We start from the raw sequence: 18,858 nt of genomic DNA, 5'->3' as shown, positions 1-18,858 counted from the left end.
AAGAAGGTACAGATGTTAGAGAGAAGACAATCTCCTTTAACAAGAATGAGCAATTAATTGAAAGGTAGGATCTATTGGACAGAATATAGGTGCAGGAAATATAATGGACATCCTAAAATATAGTAACATTTTATACTGACAGAAAGAAAATGAGTAAATGAAGAAACACATGGCTAGAGATTGAATCCAGGAAGCAGTAGGATTGGAATGAAATGGAATGGGGAAACTAATTGTATACCTTTGCACAAAGTACCAGGTCAATGTTTTGGGTACACATTCTTATTATACAAATAGTATAAGATGTCAATTGTATCATCATCACCTTCATCATCTCCATACTTACCTCCCATAGGTGGGCCTAAAAGGACAGGACAGCACTCCACAATTGTGACGAGTCCTACTGCACTGGAGAATCTTGGCGCACCAACAAGATCCATCAATGTCTCAAAAAGCACACTGCTAACCATTCCAAATGCAAGTCCAAAAAGTACAGCATACACAACCAGGCCTGTATAGGTTTCAGCCAATGGGCACAGGATGTGGCAGACCCCATTGTACAAAACAGCAAAACTAAAGAAGTACTGGATTTTGGGCCGGATGTATTTGGAGTTTGCAATTAAACCCATTGATGGCCTGGCAAACATATCTACAAAAGCTAGGATAGAGAGTAAAAAAGCTGCCGAATATTCATCAATTCCTTTGTGCTTGGCATAAGGAGCTAAGAACACAATTGGAGCAAAGAAGCCAAGAAACATGATAACATTTCCAGACAAATAAATCAAAAAGCCCCTGTGTTTGAAGAGGGTTAAATCTAAGTATTTGTTGATGGTTTGCCAGACCGATTTCTTATCATTCTTGTGCAAAGTGGAATCTCCAGTTGCTTTTTCCACATCTTTTTTGATGGCCTGAACAGGTTTTGGTCCAACAGGCCTCATAAGTGACCCAGCCACACAGCAATTTAAAAGAAGTCCTCCCAGAATGAGGAAACTTCCTTTCCAACCAAAAGCATTAAAAAGAAACTGATTCAAGGGTGCCAGAGTACTTAGAAAGACAGGACTTCCTGCCATGGCCAGTCCATTAGCAATGGGACGCTTTTTATAAAAATATTTGCCAATCATCGTCAAGGCAGGTTGCAAGTTGAAAGCCAAACCCAAACCTAAAACAATAGAAGAAAAAAATAAAACATTACTGCATTTAATAAATTGCAACAAATCTCTCCAATCAGTCAAAATTGCCTCTCCCATCTCCCCCAAATGTGAAAATGCCAACTTGTAGGCATTTGAAAGGCCTTGCAAAAGAGCCACTGGCACTGGCAGATAAATACAAAAAGGCATTGCTTCCCACATGCTTTAATGTCACCAATATGCCACAGTAATTTCCCTCATTTTCTTCTATGGAGATGCAATAAAAGCAAAAGCTTTAGTGATGGCCAATCCAAGTTGCAGACATCAAAATAACAGGGGAAAATGATAAAAAGACCTTGAAGACATTGTTTGTATATTTTGCTATGCTACAATCCAATTTGCCCTTGGTTCATTGCACAGGAGTTATTAAATGTCACTTTTCTATAAAAAAGGCAAATTTTAGAAGTCTAAATCCTCTGCTTTTAGTTTTATCCCTTACTTAGGTTTGAATAGGAACACATAAAATAAGCTTAAAACAAATGCAAATGCAACCCTCTGTTTTCACCATGAAGTCTGGAAATACACACTAGTTTTCTCTATACAGATATAAGGATCTCTGCAGGTCAAGTAGAAGGGACTGGCCTAAGCATGCAAACAGTCTATTCATCCCACATATCATTATATGGCATTAGATATAAAAACATTGGGGAACCTATTTTTCCCTATTCTACCCCCCTCTATTATTAAAGAACTTTTTTATGAAAAAATACATAACTTATATAAGATAGTGTGTTTGTGATAATGAAACAAGTTTTGCTTTGTTTTGCTTCAGTAATATCTTAATAATATGCCCTATCATTTGCTAAGTCAACTTTATTTTTCAATTTTAATTGTCATAAGCATAATTCAAATTTTCATCAGAGTTGTTATAGATCTTTCTTTGGATAGAAAGGTATCCTAAAACGTGTTCTGCATTGACTTAATCTGTATTCCTCCTATAGGGTTTCAGCAGTGGTGGGATTCAAATATGTGAACAACCGATTCTCTGTGTGGATGCCACTTCTGAAAATCCATTCTGGGCCTGGGCAACAAAAAATTAGCTACCAGTTCTGCCAAGGTGGTGCAAACTGACTGAATCCCACCACTTGGTTTCAGACAAACAAGTCACTATGGCTGTAGTTGGTATGCACAGGCTAAACAGGTGAGTGTGCCACAAAAATTACTTTAAAAGGCAATTAGTTTAAGCTGAATCTTGCAGCTGGTTATGATCCAACTTGCCCAAATTGTGTATTTGGAGTGACACAAAAATTGTAACTATAATATCATATATACAGTATATATAAATTATCAGTCATGTGTGGACCAGACTATTGCATAAGTATGTTTGGTAAAGTTGCTGCAACTTTCCAGAAAGTAGCTGATCAACAAAAAATATATGTCTTGAATATATTTATGAAGCTATCAATGCTTTAACTTTGAGAATTTAGTGAAAAGGAAATTTTCTTAAAAGGGACCATATAGTATATATTTGAGTTTTAGTACATTGTTTCATTCCATTTAAGTCTGCTTCAAACTTTTTAGTTAGAACTGCCTGTTCATTAGATGCCCCAATAGGCCACTTTTAGAATAAACTTATAACTTGGTAAGGAAAATGGGTATTTTGGCATATTCTCTAAACTGTGAATTCTTTATAAGGATACCTATAGGGTAGAATAATGAGAAGCTAAAAGAACCTGTATAAAATTGAAAGTCAATGATTATGATAAATACTGCCAGGAACCAATCAATTATTCTCTTGTAATTGCAAAGCATTGCTGAAAGAATTATGCAAACCTCGCAACATCCTAACCTGAAGGAAGGAATGAACTAATCAATCAATTAGATACAGAATCCAAAGGTGAATGCTGAAGGAGAACATCAGGAGAAACAAATAAAATGATATTGTTATATTACCTCCAATTACACCGACACATATGTAAAGTTGCAAGACGCTGTTGCAGAATGAAGAGGCAATCATTCCAAATGAAGCCAATATCCCCCCAGCAATCATGATTGGCCTACTGCCATATTTGTTCACCAAAATACTGCTTATAGGGCCTGTAGACAGGAGAAACAAAAACAAAAATTGAACTATTTTCTGAAGATTAAAAAAGTGATTTCAGTCACTCGATCTATTCAGTGACTGAAATAAAGACTTTGTACTTAGCTCACAAAATATTCACTATATACTTATTAACATCATTCACTATTGACACAACATCAGATAAGCATGCAACCCAATCTATATATGCTGGAGCTTTCTATGAAGCAGGATGAAACAATTAAATACATATAGCACTATGACATATGTGTCTAGGCCATCTTTTCTCCCCTAGAAGCAGGGTAGAGCAATTTCATTGGCATCCTGAGAAGTGTTCCATCAAAGACCTTACTGTCTATCAGGCATAATAAGATTTTGGCAGTATGTCCCTTTGCTTTTTTCCCATTGCATGGAGTTTATTAGTTGTAGCTCCCCTTCCTCCTTCTTTTGCCATTCGTTCTACCCAAAAAGATAACTTACAACTAGATATGGATGCTTAAGTTAAAACAGGTGTGTGAATCAAAGAAGTATTGATTTGAATGGCATGTATATTTGGATTTACTTTATGAAGCAATATGGCTTAGGATGGTACAGAATGAATCTTTCTTTATTTGTTCCTTCAATGATCCACTTGTGTGGTTCTTTCTTCAGGCAAAGGAGTGATAAACAGACCCAGCTGCATCTCAACATACAGATTGGCAAAATAAGCTTAGTTATTTCCCGCACATAAAACCACTCTGATTGGCATGAAGAGTGCCCATCTGAAATGGGAGTGCTAAATATCCAAACTGGCCTGTTGTCAGACACATTTGGAAAACTTTCTTCACTGTGTTCTGCTTTCTCAGAATGCAGCAGTATTATAAGTCTCAGCTTTAAATTAAAGTAGAAATGAATTAAAAGAAATAAAAGCATTGGTTGTAACATTTAAAGTTAGCCCTGAAAATGACTCTAGAATAAAGTGAAATGTCAAACAGTGTTTTTGATTTTACAGGAAACCCATTGATGTATTATGTATTATGTATTATGTATTGATGTATTATGTATTATGTATTATGTATTATGTATTTTTCCCATTGCATGGAGTTTATTAGTTGTAGCTCCCCTTCCTCCTTCTTTTGCCATTCGTTCTACCCAAAAAGATAACTTACAACTAGATATGGATGCTTAAGTTAAAACATAGGATTTACATTAGGATTTACATTAATCTCTTCCCTTCTAGACAAAGAACTATCTTAATATTTCCACTACAAGAAATTAAATAACCTGTACTGTAGATTGGGTTTACAGAAGGTTCTTCTTTAAGATACAAGTGGCCTGAATTCCTGAATTTTAAACTCTTCTTTAAGGGTACTATGAACACTACTTACATGGGCAAAATGCTTCTTGGAATGCTGTATTCATAAATAATCAACACAATCTCCCAGTACTGCTTCTTGCCCATATAAGTATACATAAAAATGATTTCGTTTGTAGGCGTAAAGCAATATTGTGTCTACTTATTGGGAGAAAATAGATAAAGAGTGAAACAACATCCATATTAGATGTGAAGGCAGAAAACCATTTCACCAGTTTGCCTTTTTGTCAATGGGTGATTTGTGAATAGTTATCCACCATATGAACAAACAAGCTCCACGGCAGCCATTTTGTAAGTCCATACGATCCACTCTATTATTCCTAAACTGTACAAGCTGCTTGGTCAGTTTTTCTATTGTAGCCTATAATTTTCATTTCAGATGCATGGGGACAGAGACCTTCTGGGTCAGGAGCTTCTGTTCTGCTGGTGAATCATAGGAAACTTGATCACCCAATATTATTTTCATACATTTTCAAAAATTGCTGGTGTGGTTAAAATGGGAATTAAAGTGTTTTGTATTATGGAAGCTGGGTTTTTTTTCTAATCATGGTGTTTGAACACCTGCAACCTTCAAAATCATGCAAAAATAACAGTTTTTGACCATTTTGCAATCAAATTTTGTTGGCCACATATGGGATATTAAAGGAAGCACCCCTGCAATAGGAAAACACCCTAGGGTTTTTCTGGGACAGCAAATTCAAAATATTAAACAAGTTCCTCACATTGTATCTATTTATATTTTTATTGCCTTTCTCTTTTCCTCTCTCCATCTATTTATCATCTCTATCTCAAGAGTAGACATACTGAGACAAAAGAGAGGAATATTACCACTTTACTGATCATATAAATCATACTTTCCAATTGGGGTTTGCAGGTGAAATGACACTACAGTTGCCATTCCCTAACTGTTATCAACCACTTATAGAGCCGATGGCAGCTGTAGACCAGGAACACTTCAATAGGTTCAAAAGGGTCCATTTAATTGGATTTTGAAAGAATTGTGTATCTTTTTTAAGCATTTAAAATTATACTGCCAGAATCTTATGCCTAGTTATCAAATACATAAACTCATGTACATTTATACTATGAACATGTAGTCAAAGTTATAATTGCTATGCACAAATACAACTGCACATATAATAATTTCCATTATCTACAAATATCTAGTCTGCCTCCTTTTATAAGCTAACTTTTGTTTTTGGGAATTTCATGCCGTTCTTGATCTTTGACCTGCAAGGAACCAATAGGGCGGGAAGCAAAATATGGGGTATCAGGGTTGGCGAGGCCTGTATTAAATCTCCCAGGACCTTAATGACCATGTCAGGGCCCACAGAGTTAGGGTTAGGCACCTTGTTTAACAACATTATAGTCATAAGTCAAGGATTACCTGTAATCAAACCCTGAAGTCCCATCAAAGGCTGGTCAACAATTTTAGAGAAATAATTGTATTCCTAGCCCTGTAGCCAGGAGCTAAGAGTATGAATTATGAAATTTAAGTTTTGTTGTTAATTCAATAACTGTGTGCTGCTGCAAAATGAAATGTGTGACCATTCAGGATTGTTTTCACAAGAATATGAAGAAAAAATATTTCAGGTTGAAGGGTTCTGTAACTGGAACAAAAAGAAATAGTTTAGCTATCTCTATTGCTAGCTCACTTTTGTAATCAGTGTTTGCGTCAGGGACAAATTTCATGCAAGCATGGGAAAATGTACATGGATGAGATGTTCTGGAGGAGGGAATATGGGGAGTGTACAGGAATGTTTTATATCTTCCTTATGATGTAATGGCTCTGTTGTCTGATTTCCATTGGCTAACAAAGTTTATAAAGCAATTCTACTAACTTTCTAAGGAGTGGCACTTCTGAATGCAATGCTGCCAGTGTTCAGATTATGTTCCCACCCAGGACTTATTTCGATAGAAAATAAAGTGCTGTTTCCTCAAGAAGCCTCCGTTTGAGTTGCCTGATTAGATTTTTAATGGTATCTCAAATTTAAGAAAGGGCCAGGGACCTTACATTTCTTTTGCCTGAACAGCGATATTGAAGGTTGCATTTCTTCAAGATAGTTTTTCATTGGAACTCCCTGTGAACGAGTCCTGTTGTGACTCAGCACGACATCTAGGAAAACTGGAGCAGGTCAGTATGAAGTCAAGAGTGCTCCCAGACCCTTTGTGTCTGGTGACTTTTGAACTGGCCAGCTGCCAGAAGACATGAGTTTGTCTGAACCCTGAACATTTAAGGAAACCTCCATCTCATCTGAGTGATGGTAGGAGGAGACAAGAACACAGGAGAAATTTGGTAAGTAGAAACAAACATTCTGGAACAATCAGGAGGTTGGGGGAGTGTGTGTGTGTGTGAAATGTCTGAAAACTGTGTAACTGTTAAGGAAACCCACCCCCCTGTAAGGGACTCCCGCATAAGAGAGGACATGGCCAGTCCCAATAATCGAAGGAAAGATATTGGGAAATCTCTAGGGGGTCATTCATTTACACTGAGCAAAGGAACTGGTGTTTAAGGAAAGAGGAGGGGCCTTGATTCCAGTAAGGTGTGTGTTAACCCATTGGAGAACACTGAAATTGTGGCAGTAAAAATAATCTTCAAGAAAGCAATGTTGCAAAAATTTGTACACCTCCATCTGGCCAGCTTATCTTTTTATCAACTTCAGCCACAGAAGAAAAGAAAGAAAAGAAAAATTGAAAGAAGAACTGAATGCAAGTGTTTTTCCCCCCTCTCTAATCTGGCTCTTTGGATATACATTCAATTTCTTTCTGTTAGACACTGGCACCATCTACTGTCCTTGGAAACCATCCCTATTATCAGCCTTATTTAAAAATAAATGGTTTGCCTGGAATAAGCATGAAAATGAAATATCTGTATGCGAAATTGTTTAGGCAAGCAGTTTGAATGGAAATGAATGTGTGAGTATGCTGAATGTGCAAATGCATGTGTGTGAGTTCCCCACACCACCCCAGGCTGTGGAAGAAACAGTAAATTTCAGATTTTGTTGTTGTGGTGGTGTTGGACTAAGTAAAAGGTGTTTGCATGAGAATGTGAAGAAACAAAACTATTTTGTTGAAAGAATGATGTGAGAGAAATTCAAAAGGGGCTGAGATCCCTGTGCAGTTTTTTTTTAACTTTGTTCAGCCTTCTTCGTTACTGGCTTGCTACGGTTTTTTTCTTTTTTCTTTGGAAGAGAGAGACAGCAAAAGGGAGAAGGAGGAAGATTTTATTTATTTATTTATTTATTTTATTAAACTTATATACCGCCCTTCTCCCGTAGGACTCAGGGCGGTTCACAAGATTTTTTAAAACGATGCAACAAGTTACAAAAATTAAAAACAATTAAAATAATTACACTAACCTTGAAATAAAAAACCCAATTACAATTAAAAATACAATTAAAACCCCAGTTAATACTCTCAGTCTAGGCCAGAAAGCTTGAAGAGCCAGGTCTTCAGGTCCCGGCGGAATGAGCGAAGGTCAGGGGCAGTCCTAAGCTCTACAGGCAGCTGGTTCCAAAGGGCCGGCGCACCCACAGAGAAGGCCCTCCCCCTGGGTATTGTCCACCGGCAATCTTTTACCAGTGGTACCCTGAGGAGACCCTCCCTGTGGGAGCGCACAGGACAAAGGGAGCTTGATGCCGACAGCAGGTGTTCCCTCAAATATCCCGGACCCAAGCCATTTAGGGCTTTATAGGTCATCACCAGCACCTTGAATCTCACCCGGAGGGCAACCGGAAGCCAATGCAGCTCACGGAGTAGAGGTGTTACATGTGAGTATCGGGAAACCCCCATCACAACCCGTGCAGCTGCATTCTGCACCAGCTGAAGCCTCCGAGTGGTCCTCAAGGGCAGCCCCACGTAGAGAGCGTTGCAGTAGTCCAATCGGGAGGTCACGAGCGCATGAGTGACTGTGCGCAGGGCATCTCGGTCCAGGTAAGGCCGCAACTGGCGTACTAGGCGAACCTGGGCAAAGGCCCCCCTGGTAACGGCTCCTATATGATCTTCAAAACTGAGCCGCGAATCCAGGAGGACGCCCAAGTTGCAAGCCCTATCGATGGGGGGTAACACCTCACCCCCATCATTAAAGATGGAATGGACTGGTTAGTCCAAAATGCCAGTATGCACAGCCACTCAGTCTTGGCAGGATTGAGATGAAGCCTGTTTCTCCCCATCCAGACCTGGACCGCCTCCAGGCAATGGGACATCACGGCGAGGGCATCACTGGGTTGGTTCGGGGTTGAGAAAAAAAGTTGGGTATCATCAGCATACTGATGATACCCCACCCTGAAACCACAAATGATCTCACCCAGTGGATTCATGTAGATGTTGAACAGGAGGGGAGAGAGAACTGAACCCTGAGGAACTCTACAAACAAAAGGCCTCGGGGCAGACCTCTGCCCTCCTGTCAACACCGATTGCGAGCGGCCCAGGAGAAAGGAGGAGAACCACTGCAAAACAGTGCCTCCCACTCCCAACCCCCTGAGACACCGCAATAGGATACCATGGTCGATGGTATCAAAAGCCGCTGAGATATCTAATAGAACTAGGACAGAGGAGCAACCCCTGTCCCGAGCCCGCCAGAGATCATTCACCAGCGCGACCAATGCCGTCTCCGTGCTGTACCCGGGCCTGAAACCCGATTGGTACGGGTCCAGATAATCAGTTTCCTCCAGGAACAGAGGAAGCTGATGCGCCACCACACTCTCAACAACCTTCGCCAGGAAGCGAAGGTTGGAGACAGGATGATAGTTGTTTAAAATCGCTGGGTCCAGGGCAGGCTTCTTTGGGTGATCATTTAAAAACTTTTTTCTCTCTCTGCTTAACTCTGGCCTCCAGGTGGAGGGAAAGGAGGGAAGGAGGGGGTGAAAAGGCAGCAGAGATTATAGCTATGTTGTCTGTAGAACAAAGAAACAAAGAGTTTGTTTGATGAAGATTGTAATCAAATACGAACTCAAAGAAAGACTTGGCACTGGAACACACTGGATTTTTTTTAAGGTTTGAATGTTAGTTAGCCATATGTATATACTCATCAACCAAATGAAATTATTCTGGAGTATTTTGCTTAGATTTGTAAATGTTTTTAAAAGCTTGATGCTTTAGTTTAAGTCTTTGCATACATATATATTTTCAGTACATTAACTCAGAATATCTCATTAAGCTTGTTTTCTTTTCCTTGTGAAGTTGCTGTTTATTTTATTGGGAGCACCTGTTTTGAACTTCCCCAACTTAGAGAAACCTTTTTATCTCTTTATGAATGTTGATTCGGGAATAGTGAAAGGTGTGTTAGCTCAGGACTGGGCTGGGAGAAAGAAACCAGTTGATTTGAAACCTGCCCAATTCTTAAGCTCAATGAATTAGTCTGATTAGAACATGAAGTGATAGAATTTCAGACAAAGGTTTGACCTGACTTATTTGTAGATGGATATAGCAAAATAGGTAGCAAAAGGGACAAGGGGCATGATAGATGGGGGAAGAGAGAATGTTGGTGGAGGCTGGGGAGGGGCTTTCCCTCCCTCTGGTTAGCTCAAGCCTGTGGGCTCTGAGCCAGGCTCTGAGGTTGTTCAGCAGAAGAAAATGTGGACACTTTTCAAAAATTTGGAAAGAAAGAAGATTGATTAATAGTAAGGGAAAGAGTTAACTCACCTGAAGTTGGTGCAGAAGCTGCAGAAATGGCATGCAGAAGGAAGTAAATGTTTGAGAAGGAGGAGTTAAAGAATGTGTTTAGGTTTTTTTGAAAGCTTTTAGATGTGGGATGTACACAGTGGCTGGACAGGTTGTGCCATCTAGTGGTGAGGCCATTTCAATACAGGCCTCAGCTCTGGAAAACCTAGAAATGATGGATTGCAATTGCACGAAGGTTCAAGAATGTCAATGAAGAAGAGAAGAAAGTTACTCAGTATTTGCATAATCTGGTGCAGGTTTTGTCTTCTATTCCAGTACAGGCCCTACCACCTGTCTCTAACCATCATTCCTGGAGAGTGGGTTTATGTGAAAGAACTGTCACCTATACCAGCCCTAAGTTGTCCCACCCTCATCAAATCCTCCTGAGCATCTCAACTGCAGTGAGAAGTGGGAGGAATCAAGGTTTGGGTCCATGAAAGATTTGTTCCATCTTTCCCTCTCCAATGGCAAGCCCAGTAGCTGGATGGCCTAACTTCAACCTGCCTCGCCTGTTGAACTGTTTCCATTTAACTAGGAGAAAACTTCAATGGACTGGACTACCCTGGAAGTCAGGTTCATAATATATAGACTGTGTATTGCTACATTTTTTTTTACTTTGTTGCTGCTGTTTCCCCCGCACCTTCTTCAGACCATGGGTCCAATAATTAAAGGAACAAAAGGAAGTTGTGTTTATAACAAGACTACATATTCCACTTGCAAAGTGGGGGTTAGGGTCATTTGTTATGCTTCTGTCAATACCTTAAAGGCCTACAACAACTTCAAACCTGGACTTATGGAGGGACGCACAGACATTACCTCTTGAGAAGAATAACATGAGACTTATAGATTAGTGCCAGAGTCTCCTTTGATGCATGCAAAACTATTGACTATAATCAAGCTAAATGGACTAAATGTGGAGACAGGTCTATTCATTTGATGCAAAATACATCCTACCCAACCTGGCACAATCAGAGGAAAATTCAGTGTGATTAAAGGAGTCAGCATTTCCCAGTGCAATGCTGATTCCTGCAACCTGGTGTGCTTTGAGATAATCAGACCAGTGTACTTCACATCATCCTTTGGACTAGCTATCGGTGGAACCAAACACAAATGTTTATGGCTTCAAGTTGACACTATTATACCACCATCCCAGAAACATTTTTGAGTTTTTCACTCTTTTCACAATGAACTGGAAATCACAACTGAGATTCCCTCAGTACCAAAGAACCTTTTTCTTGATCTGACCCAAACGAATTGCTTCATGATTAATTGTTACATGTGTGTGGGTACTAACATGGGTGAACAATGGCCTTGGGAAGCGCGTGAAATAAATTTTACTCCCCTGACTAGTCAAAATCTCACTTGCAAAGCCACCAAGAGACCCCAACGCTAACGCAAAATCCCCTGGCAAACATTCCCCAACTGTCTACTTTATGCACCAATTTAACAGATCACACCCTCAACTGAACTGCCCCAGAAGAGCCTGTTACTTGGGCAGAAGATGGAATGTAGGACTCTTGGGCAGAAGATGGAATGTAGGACTCTTGTTTATATGCTTAATAGAATTGTTAGACTGCAAGCTGTATTAGAAATGATTACAAATGAAGGGCATTTAGAATAACATAATGCTGTTTTGCTTCTCTATACTACGCTTGCACAGGAACCTCCATTAGCCTGAGACAAGAAGCACATGTACAGAGAGATTTTTAAAAATTGCTTGGTTAAAATAACACTACAAAAGAAAGTTTTATGTGGGTTTGGCCGTTGATGGGATGGATGGAAGAAGCTGGTGCTCCGGCTTTCCAGTCTGGTTTCACTTCGCCCAGCGACCCTTAAAGGGTCAGAAAGTTGCCCTAGAGGGGCAATGAAGAAGGAGGAACACTCCAGGAGCTCAAATCAGGTGGAAGCAGATCTGAGTGTACTGAAGAACCCCTCTGAAGGACCATAAGAAAGGCTGCCAGGTGAGCTGAGGCAGCCCAAGTCGTCCCCAGCTAGAAGGAAAGCTCCGCAAAACAGCTAATTGTCAATAGCGTGCTGAGACTGGGTGAGCTAGAGTTTTTTCCTTCTCCTTATGGATTATAAAACATTGAGTGCCTGATGGGAAAAAGCTGAAAAAGTAAAGAACCCCCCCCAGAAGGATTAATTTAAAGGCGGCAAACAATTATAATAAGGGGAAAGCGTTTTTAAGGAATATCAGACATTGATAAATAAGCCAAGGAGGACATCTAGTGGTGAAAGAAGAAACGACAGTACCAACAAACTGAAAAAAAAAGAAAGAAAAAAGTGTTTTTTAAAAAAAGACTTTAAAGACACCTGCAAACAACAAAGTGCCTTGGTGTGAGATTACAAGGAAAAAGACTTCTCATACTCATATTTGTTGACTCTGGTTAAAACCAAACAGACACTATCTGGAGAAAGAGAACATTTTAAATCAAATACTTGACTGGAGGAGGTGGATTTGGCCTAAAACAGCTGGCTCCTTTTTACACTTTGGATTTTGGTCTAAGAGTGTGAGCTGAAATGAGTAAATCAAACATTACCAGACTTATGAAGAAAACCTCTTCTGCACCCTCTGTGGAACAATCTAGCCCAACAACCCAGGGAACTATTGAAACAATGTTACAATGTGGGAAAGTAAACACTGCCCAAAATGAAATGCAGGCCTCATTAAAACTGATTCAAGAGATGATGCAAAAAAATCATGAAGAGACACAAAGTAAACTTGAGAAAGTAAGTGAAGAAATCCTGGATATAAAGGCACAATTTGAACTCAAAACCAAATGATTATTAAAAATGAACAAAGAATCCAGAACATGGAAAATAATTCAGAGTATATTGATAAAAAGAAGGAAATGTTATTACAAGAAAATGAAAAATTAGAACAAGCAAATCAAGACCTAGAGTGGGCAGTTAAGATCTTAGAGATGGAGAAGGCGGAACACTATTTGAGATTCCAAAAGGAAACATAGCAGCTGTGATCACTGAGCTTCTGGCAGAGGCTCTAAAGGCAGATAGAGGAGAAATTCAAATGGAGATTGATGAAATATTTCACATGAACTCAAGCTGTGCAAGGAAAAACAGACTACCAAGAGAAGTACATGTAAGGTTTATAAAGAAAACAACAAGGGATGAAGTACTGAGAAAAGTGAGAGATGAGCCATTACAATATAAAAATAAAGAAATTGTGGTTTTAAAGCAGATACCCAAAAGAGTAAGAGATACTCGAAGACACTACCATTTCTTAACTACAAAACTGATTGCCAAAGGCATAAACTTCAGATGGCTAATGCCGGAAGGACTTTGAAGTAAGGAATAGAGCAATTTTGAATGAAGGAATCCAACAACGACAAGGGGAGAGTAAGGAATAGAAGCAAATGGAAGAGACAATCCAAGGAGCAATTGCACAAACAGGAGAACAGAAAGAGAAAGATGAACAAGAGGGTGAAGGTGAAGGAACTGCCAGAGAACAGAGGACTATGAGATCGACTACACCCAAATATAAATAATGGAAATGGAAATAGAGAAAGAAAATGGAATCTTTTCAGTAAATGTAAATGGACTAAACTCCCCATCAAAAAGAAACAAAATTTTCAGGAAATTACAGAAATTGAATATAGACATAATTTGTTTGCAAGAGACACACATAAAAGAACAGCATCATAAATTATTGGAATATTCAAAAATTGGCAATCTTTATTATGCATCAGCACACCAGAAAAAAGGGGGGTCGCTGTATACATTAGAGACAATAGATTCTAGATTAGTGTACTCAGATAAAGAAGAAAGAATTGTAATGGTAGAAATATATCTACACCCAAAACTAACATTGTTAGGCAATTTATGCACCAAATAACAATCAAGAAGCCTCCGTTTTAGTTGCCTGATTAGACTTTTAATGGGTATCTCAAATTTAAGAAAGGGCCAGGGACCTTACAAGGTAGTGAACTATCCTAGTGCTTTCTCTTTAAAAGTAGAAACTCAAGACTGGTTCAAGGTATTTTGCTGCTGAAAGCAAAATAAAAGAAAGGGATGAATGATGCTGACCTGCTGATGAAAACTTCTTTAAGATTAGGAATTGAACAGTGCCTTCCACAGACATCTGAGACAGCAAGCTAGCATCAGTGATCCAAGGTTTTTTGAGGGCCTTGATAAAATGAATCATTTGGAGCTCCTTATGTTCCTTAGAAATATGTGTGCATGTTTTCTGTACACAATTCTGTAAACACTGGAATAGCCAGAGAAATACAAATTCTGAAGGACAACTAATTCTATTCAGATCACCACAGTTGTCCTGGAAATAGCAGTTGCGTTGATTTACTTAAAGATATGGAAGAAAGAGTTTTCCATCAGCTATAGAGCAATTCTGGGATATTGTTCTGTTCCAGCCTATGACCGGCCCTGTTTGAATGTCAGGGACAACCCCTTTTCCAGTCAACAGGCTGGAAAAACCAATCAAATTTATTTACAAAGAAACAAAAAGTTCAAACAAGAGTTAAACCAAAAGTTCAAACAAGAGTTAAACAGGAATAACAGACCAGGACTCTAGCAGAAGATATTCAAATGGTTGCCTTCAGCAACCAGCACTTCCCACACCTTCCCCTTTTTTATTGAAGAGTTTTACAATACATTTTAAGCATAAACTCCATCCCTCCCCCTCCCCCAAACTTCCCCTCCCTCCCCCTCCCCCCCTGACTTCCCAGAGCTGAATACAGGGTATTTCCTCTAACAAACTTGAGCTAAAATATGCTAACCATCTATAAATACACTTTAAATCCTATCACACTTTAACTCCACTTAAACATAACCACACCTTCCCCTTTTATCAGCAGCCCCAAGGCATGGCTTCTCATTGTCTTCTCCTCCTCTCACCAAGTTGCCTCATTGCCTTTCTCTGTTCTACTCTGCTGGATTGCCTCCTGCTCCTAGCATCCCTGAATAGATCCAGCTGTGAATCATCTATGTCCAATACCTCATGCTCACACAGCTGAGTCTGATGAGGAACAGGACATGAGGCCAGGCTGAGAGTCCTGCAGTGCATCAGAGCCTCCCTCTTACACCAAAGGCTCTTCAAACCCCTCCTCCTCCTCCTCTTCAGAATCATCAGATTCAGCTGCCAGTATCACAGGCTGACACTGAATCACAACAGATATAATGCGGCTTCCTCTAAAATATAAAGGAAATGCTTTGGTGCTGTCTTGATGCTTATGTGCAGTGCTGTCCAAGAAAGCATTCCTTCTGCAGTGAACAGAAAACCAGAAAGATTGAACTATGGATAGTGGATTAGCAAGAATAAATCTGCAAGAATATTAAATATGCTTTAGCAAGAAGCCTAAGCTACTACTTAGAAATATATTAGTTTAAAACATTCTTACTAAATTCCTACAGCTTTAACTTAAAGCTACATTTTGAGCTCTGCTCGTCAACCCAGCAAATTGGTGACACACAGTTTGCATTAATCTCTTACCTGCCCAACCAAATTAACAAAAGAAATGTCTTGTACCCATCTCTATTACATCTCCTGTTTGTCTTTTTCTTACATTGAATAGTCCCAACTGTTGTATGGAATGCTTCTGTTGAAAGAAAAATCTTCATGTCCAGTTCAAGCCAGGAATAAGAAAATGGGGACTGCTTTAGGAAAGAAGGTATAGTTTATTGAGTTGCCAGAAACTTCAGTGACACAGCGTGTGTTTCTGGAGTGGCTGACAAAAAGTTGCTGGGAGTGGTGGGTTTTTATACCTTCTTGGGCTTTTGTGGTTGGAGTTGTTCCTGTTCTTGTGGCATGAACTTTGATCTGAGCCTTAGTGTGCCCTTTTGGTATTCTAATGGTGGTGGGTTAATCCTCCTAAAGGTCATGTTCCTTGGAGTCTTTCTCTGGGGCTATGGCTGAAGGCATTTTGCTTGTGGATAGGTGGCCCAGTCTTTCTGAATAGATTAGTGAATCTGAATTTCTAAAACTGGTTTCTTGAGTTTTTACTTGTGGCTCTAGAGTGGGGGGGAGGGTTTCCAACCTTGGCAACTTGAATATTTGCAGACTTCAACTCCTAGAATTCCCCAGCCAGCATATTCCCATTCTACAGCCTCGAGAGGCTGCTGAAAAAGCTCATCACATCTTACCAACTGAGATCAAGTAATAAATTGGATTCAGAGACTTGAAAAGGACATAATAATAAGTAGTGGAACGTAGTGCATATGCAAACATTGATTGTTGACACCAACCTATTTAAACCCATTGATTTCTTTCTGAAAGAAATGTTGTAATAAATTGTCAAATAAATATATTTCTGTAATAAATGTTATCTTGCTATAATAAATGTTTTAATTCAGTTGATCAATGTTGTGTATTCTATACCATTGACAACATAATTGGTTGCTTAAGTAGTCAACAATCACATCTCTTTGTCATGCTTTACATTCATAATCCATGTCCGGTCTAATACCAGAGACATCTATGTGTGCATTTGTCTCCTCCAGGGAGATTTTAACTTTGAAAGTTTCCTTGATTGCAAATGAAAATATAGAAAATATATTGTTTGTAAAGCTTTTAGGAAGAAGAAGTAGGAGCAAATGCAAGCAACTGATTGCACATCAGTAAAGCTCAAGCTATTCAATGTGTACAGTTGGGTAGGCTTCTCTTGTCTCTATATCATAGCTCTTCATCTCTCCATTTAAAATAAATGTGAAGGAAAAGGGGAGATTTTAGATGTCCACCATTTATTTTATCCACACCAATAATCTATTAACATTTTTATCACTGTAGACCTGCCATGAGAAAGTTCAGGATTAAATTATGCACTATCCATGATTTTTCCTCCGTATTTGTTTTTTTAAAAAAGCATCAAAAGCCAATAAACCTCTAGGAATTACATAAAGAAATTGAGGAGGACTAATTAAGGTTTAATATCTTTCCACACATATGAGTGTTCTTTACTCAGTGGACAGGGAACAAACATTATCTAAAGTGACGTGGATTTTTACCCATAGCTTACAGGGGGATGTTTTAAACTTGAAATTTTGAACTGTGTTTTTAATTCTTTAAAAAGATTTATTGTTGAAAAGAGAATTATGTAAATAAAATTTATAACTTTATAAACTCAAGGGGCAATAGTGCAACTGTAAAGAAACAGCCAGCTGGATATAGGGGTGAAAACACTGGACAATAACTCAGGAGACAAATTTGTTCTAGGCTTCCATTAGACATGAAAGCCTGCTGGATGACTTCAACCCAGTCTCTCAGTCCAGCTATCTCACCGGATGGTTGTTGTGGGAAACATAAGAGGTGGTAATGTTTTTTATACCACTTGGAATTGTAAAAATAAAGGTGGTATATAAAACTAATAAATGAATAAATAATTGGTGTAAATTTTAGCACAATTACTGAATCTGATTTCAATCCTCAAGATGTTATCTAACCTTTTCAGAGATTGTACCACTTTTAGAATATGGCAATGTTCGAGTACCACCAGTCACCTAGCAGGTGGGCATGGCCTGCTCGATGCCACTCACTGGACACAGCTGACTCGAGACAGCTGGGTCACAATGGAACAAGTCGCAGTGGCTAACTCAATGTGGGGACAACTCAGGGACCCACAAACTCCTCACTTCCCCAAACTGCTAGCAGCCAAGCACATGCACATGCACAGACACACAGACACACTGCATTCCAGGTTTGGGGACTTTTATCCACAGAGGAAGGAGAGGGCCTTCTCTCCAAGCCTAGGAATGATTGGCAATTTGCTAGCCCACATGTGGATACAAGTCTCCAAGCTTCGAATGTTTGTGTGTGTGTGTGTGTGCGTGTTTGTGTGTGTGTGTGTGTGTGTAGCACACTAAAAAGATGTTCTTTTCCTAATCCCAGACATTGTTGGTGTTTCCCTGTCCAGTGCCCCATTGCAGCAAAGCAGGAAGTGGAGGATGTTTGCAGGAAGCAGTTTCCTCTGAGTCCAACCTCTATCTTGGCAGATCTCTGGAGAGCAAGAGGAGGCGGCTGGGGAGCAGCGCTGCACAAGGAAGGCTGGCCATTCTCGAAAGGGAATTCCCATTTCCAATCATGCATGGTAAGGATGATGGCTTGTTGGGGCAGCCTTCCCTCACACAGCTCCCCTGCCACCCCCTCCTCCTCTCCAGAGATCTACAGGGGAGAGAGACAGAGATCTGGAGGTGCAGCATCCATATTGGCCACTTCTATCTTTCCAAGCCCTCCTTGATTAAACATACATTATATATAAATTAAAACACAGCCAAAAAGAAAACATAGTTAAATCACTAATCACAGCTCTTCACATATTTTCTGGGGAAAAAACCACCTTTACTGATGATAGGAAGGAAGAGCAAACCTTATTAAAGAACTCTTAACAGGAAGGGAATTGAAGATCCCAAAAGGTCTCATTCTTTCTAATCTGTGTTCTCTTTGAGCCTTTACTTCTAATTATTTTATTATTATGTATTTAAGAAGAAGATCAAAGGCCTCCATAGCTCAGAATACTCACCTTAAAATCAGAACCCAGAAAAATTTTTAATCCACAATGAAGAATGAAGATAATCTTTGGGCCCTGAGAGCATGCAGGTGTCCAGTCAGAACATTTGTGGCACACCTGTCAGCAACTGGAAGTGAATACGTCCATATACTGACCTGCCTCATA

The 18,858-nt window shown here is 39.4% G+C and overlaps 1 protein-coding gene across 2 annotated transcripts in view; it reads right to left on the bottom strand.

The window, feature by feature from the left end:
* Nucleotides 1-18,858, bottom strand: part of SLC16A7 (solute carrier family 16 member 7) — a 151,235-nt gene that overhangs the window by 15,921 nt on the left and 116,456 nt on the right. For both annotated transcript variants that reach the window (XM_083366466.1, XM_083366467.1), the window contains 2 exons: nucleotides 3,078-3,221; nucleotides 344-1,156 (listed from right to left, as the gene is read on the bottom strand). In XM_083366466.1, coding sequence (XP_083222592.1) covers nucleotides 344-1,156; nucleotides 3,078-3,221 — 957 coding nt within the window. The remainder of the gene's footprint in view (nucleotides 1-343; nucleotides 1,157-3,077; nucleotides 3,222-18,858) is intronic.

Source organism: Vipera ursinii (genome assembly GCF_947247035.1).
Source record: "Vipera ursinii genome assembly, chromosome: 6".
Lineage (NCBI taxonomy): Eukaryota > Metazoa > Chordata > Lepidosauria > Squamata > Viperidae > Vipera > Vipera ursinii.
The sequence above is the reverse complement of the archived record's forward strand: the minus strand, read 5'-3'. Positions and strand labels throughout refer to the sequence as shown.